The 4,385-nt window shown below is 41.6% G+C and overlaps 1 protein-coding gene across 1 annotated transcript in view; it reads right to left on the bottom strand.

Annotated features, from left to right (window-relative positions):
• Positions 1-3,349: 3,349 nt before the first annotated feature.
• vegfba (vascular endothelial growth factor Ba) overlaps positions 3,350-4,385 on the bottom strand; it is a 14,422-nt gene continuing 13,386 nt past the window's right edge. The window contains exon 8 of the mRNA XM_083785745.1: positions 3,350-3,885. Within this exon, the coding sequence (XP_083641871.1) occupies positions 3,864-3,885 (22 nt within the window). The 3' untranslated portion in view covers positions 3,350-3,863. The remainder of the gene's footprint in view (positions 3,886-4,385) is intronic.

Here is a 4,385-nt window from a genome sequence, read left to right as displayed (position 1 = left end):
TCCTTTAGATGGAATGTTGATATGTCATGTACAGTGTACTGAATAAATAGAGCTTTGCAATTGCAGTTTATTTGCTCCTTTGAGTCTGTATTCAACTACTAGGTTCTCTCATGGACCAATATGTGCTTTGCAATCTCAAACACTGTGCAATCTCAACTTGAATTTCAGGGACTGTGGTCTCCCAAAACATTTCCATCTAAAGTACGTCTTTACCTAATGGAAACTATATACTGTGGTAAAAGGCATGTTAATTGAGCTTTTTAACCACTTGAAACCCTGCAGTGTCCCTATTCCAGGGGCGAACATTCAATTAAAATTACAGATACAGTACAAGCTCACAATGCATCGAGAGCTTGTAGAGATCGGCTATTTCCGGCAAGGGTGTTTGGTTTAAAGTAAAAAAGGAGCGGACCAAGACCATGTAGAGAGACCTGGGGGACCCCGGTCAACTAGAATATAGGGTTTAAGTGGTTATGTAAATGTACACGATTCTATAAATGAAACAAGGTTAAGATGTTTATGAATTAGCAAGAGGAACAAACCCCAAACATCAAATGATCTTAATCTTCGGGTTGAAGACTACAAAGGCTTTGGGAAACCAACTCTCACACGCATATTGCACGCACGCACGCACGCACGCACGCACGCACGCACGCACGCACGCACGCACGCAACCACACACACACACACACACACACACACACACACACACACACACACACACACACACACACACACACACACAGTGCCTGGTCAGAGGACAAATTCAATTAACCTCAACGTTTTCCTTCCAATTATTGAGAAAATTGTTTTACAGGCTTCTGTATAATCTTAATAGTCCAACTGATGATACCTGACCACAAGTCTGCTGCTGCTCATCTAGACTGTGGTTATTGCCAAATGTGAATAAAAAACTACTATAATCTTCTAGAGAGGTCTCAACAAAGGAATGTAACAACAGTGCTCTAATACATGGGTATTAATGTGTTATAAGAAAGAGGTAGTGATTGAAATAATTGATTGACAAAGTTACATCAAACATCAAATATCAAACACCAATAATCACTCTGTTTTAGAAGAAGAATCCGGTAGAGAGAGGTGGTGGAGTCTGTTTCATGACAAACAATAATTGGCGTAACCCTGGAGGAATTAAACATTTCTTGCAAAGTAAGACCTGGAATACCTCCCCATCCTATCTCGCCCCGTTACCCCCCTGTTCACAGCAGTAATCTGCATCGCTGTTTACATTCGCCCGCAGGCAAACACAGATACAGCTCTGTCCCTATACTGCGCGACAAAATAAACGGAATACAAATCAAGCATTAAAATGCTGCATTGATGGTTATGGGAGATTTTAATCTAAAAAAAAAGAAGTATAAAATGCCAGATTTTAACCAATATTCAATTCCCCACCAGGAATGATAGAACATTGGACCAGGTGTACACTGTTTTTAAATACTAACTTAAGGCTTCTTGCATTCTGGGTTGATCTTGCAAATTTTAGTCTTAACGAGGTTTATCATATACCTGTCTTAACGAGGTTTATCATATACCTGTCTTAACGAGGTTTATCATATACCTGTCTTAACGAGGTTTATCATATACCTGTCTTAACTAGGTTTATCATTACCTGTCTTAACGAGGTTTATCATTACCTGCCGCTCTACCTTTACTTTAACTTTATTTCTATCTCATCTATAAATGCTATTTTTTACTTCATTACATCCAGAATCTTTACTTTTTAAATGTTTTATTATCTTTGTGTTCCATCAACATTTCACTGCTTGTACCTGTATGAGTAAGTGACAAAAATAAATCCCCATCGATTCTCTTGAAAAAAAAGTATCTAATCACAATAGTGTTTAGGAACTGAGCTTAACATACAGGTCAACTAAAGAAATGTTTATTACTGTAATAATGCTTTTCAGACTATGGACTATGCACTTGAGATTCCCTGAAGTGTTCAGAGTCCTATAATGAAGCATTGGCCCATTGTTTGCCTTGCTGCAGGACTCTTAATGCTGAGATACCATAAAGAAGCTAAATGAGTGTCACAACAGGAGTTCACCTCCTCAATCTGCCAACATGATCATGTGTTCACATTATTAACCTCTGGATGTATAGCTAATTCTGCTGACCGGCAATCAACTTCCAAGCCCCCTCACACACTGGTTAAAATCCCCTCCTCCCACCCAGCAGCCCTCCAGTCATGAACTGACATGGAGTAAAAAAAACTTAAAAAAGCGTGAGATTCAGTCAGAATATAAACAAGTCATGTTCCGACTGAATAACGCGCTTTCCAACCCAGCCCTATACAAAACAGCAAAAACAGCCATGTTTTCCTTCAGCTTCACTGGGAACGGGTATTTGCTTAGATTCTGTGCACCACAGACAACACTGCTCAGCTGATTATTTGAATTACACATTGTAATGTATATTGTCTCCCATTCTGTGGCTTATGAGAGCCGTCTCTGTTTAAATCCAATACATTTGGGTATAGGTTTAGACGGCCAGTGTGTACATAGTTGGCCACCCAGTGTGATTCTACTCTTTATCCGAAAGGATTAAACATAAACTAAAACAAAACAAAGAAACATTCTGCATTATAAAACATCTTTCAATCAACAGGACAGAATTATAATACAAAATAGAAAACCAAGTGTACAATAAAGTATTGCTTTAACAACGTCACAAAGAAAAAACAGAATTCCAACACATGGCATATTTCCACACATGATGTGGTATGGAAAAGAAAAGCTTATTTTTACTTGCATTCAATTCACATTACGCGTGATTGTACAAACTGGGTAAATATGTCTGTGCGTGTGTGTGTGTGTGTGTGTGTGTGTGTGTGTGTGTGTGTGTGTGCCACTGTGCCTGCTCTCGAAGAGAAAGTGAGAGATTGTGTCTTTGCGTGTGTGTGTGTGTGTGTGTGCGTGTGTTTGTGTGTTGAAAGAGAGAGAAGCAGTGGACAGGCGCCAGGCCTCATTATTGTCATTCCCCTCACTGCCCTGACGAGGCAAACGGCTGCTTTTCAATCGGGGAGCTGAGAAGATGGAAACAAAAGGCCCGAGTTAAACAGACGACAGAAAGCGGATCGGAGAGCCAGCCTATGGCCATATGTGCTGAATGGCAGCCGGGTTGGCCCACGTGGGCCTTTCAGCGAGTTGGGAACCACACAGATACACCTAAGTCCCAGTCCTGCATTCAGCTCAAAATCATGCTAAACGCGCATGACTTATGAGTGCATGTGTGTTGTGGCCAATCGCCACGGCTCTAGTTTTTCAAATCCATTCATGTTCACTGCATATGTCCCCCCCTCGCTACAGCATAGTACTTTCCCCACAAAGAACTTCTCAACAGGATCCTTTTAAAGAATGAACAGTCTGGAATCTGGATATGTCCTTCCATCACTGTCGCGTAGCCATGTCATGATTATCCACATTGTTCTTGCATGGCATAGTCATCATCATTGTATCCATTTTTGAATTCTCACAAATCCATAGCCCCGTACATATTCCAATCTCCAAGCAACATCAGACTTTGTGTTGTGGATATTGTAGTCCAGACTCCAGAGGCAAGCTCTCGCATTGCTCACAGATGCCGTATGTGTATGGATTGACAGAAGCAGCAGAGAAGCTATGTGACGATGCGTTTTTTTGACTGCACATACACAAACATGGCCATTAACACAGTGTACTGTATGTACACTCTATACATAACATTATATTCAGCTTGTAAAGCTGCACGTGTAGCATTATGGGTTATTCAGGGCTCATCCCCAGTACGTCCTTTAGTTTGAGGTACACTGCTGCAGAGGATGGATGGTGAATCAGCAAGTTGAAGTGAAGTAGACTGATAGATCACCGTCTCATGGCATCACATCTGGAACAAGTAATAACATAAGAAAGGGTTTAGATCATTGTGTGGACCAAACCCATTGGTCCACGCATTGACCACGTAACTACAATGTCCTATACAAATGAAGGCAAAAAAGGGGTAAAGTATCCCCATTGCCCCTTTTCCTGGAAGTACATTCTCTTCCGAGGTTGACACAAACATTGGTGCCAGCTTAAAAACTCCCCAGTGGTCCTGGGGGCTTGGTAATAGAGGCTCTGTTTCCCCTTTTTTCCCACTGGCCTCAGTAAAAAAACTGATTAAGGGAGGAAGTAGGAAGGCTCAATCAGAAGCGTAGCGTCCATTGGGCCACTCTGGCACAGGCCCAGTCAATTGAGATCTTGCCCAGTCTAGCTACTGAAAAACGGGGGCGAAAAAACAAGAAAAACAACAAAAGATAGCCTACAGGGGCAGTAACCTCGAGTCACCAGACTTTCCACCTCACCTCGAGTGACATTGCTAGACCCTCAGCCCCCATGCAAATATCT

The sequence above is a fragment of the Protomyctophum parallelum genome (genome assembly GCF_964188405.1).
Source record: "Protomyctophum parallelum genome assembly, chromosome: 16".
Classification (NCBI taxonomy): domain Eukaryota; kingdom Metazoa; phylum Chordata; class Actinopteri; order Myctophiformes; family Myctophidae; genus Protomyctophum; species Protomyctophum parallelum.
Note: the sequence above shows the minus strand (reverse complement) of the source record. Positions and strands in the feature narration are given on the sequence as shown.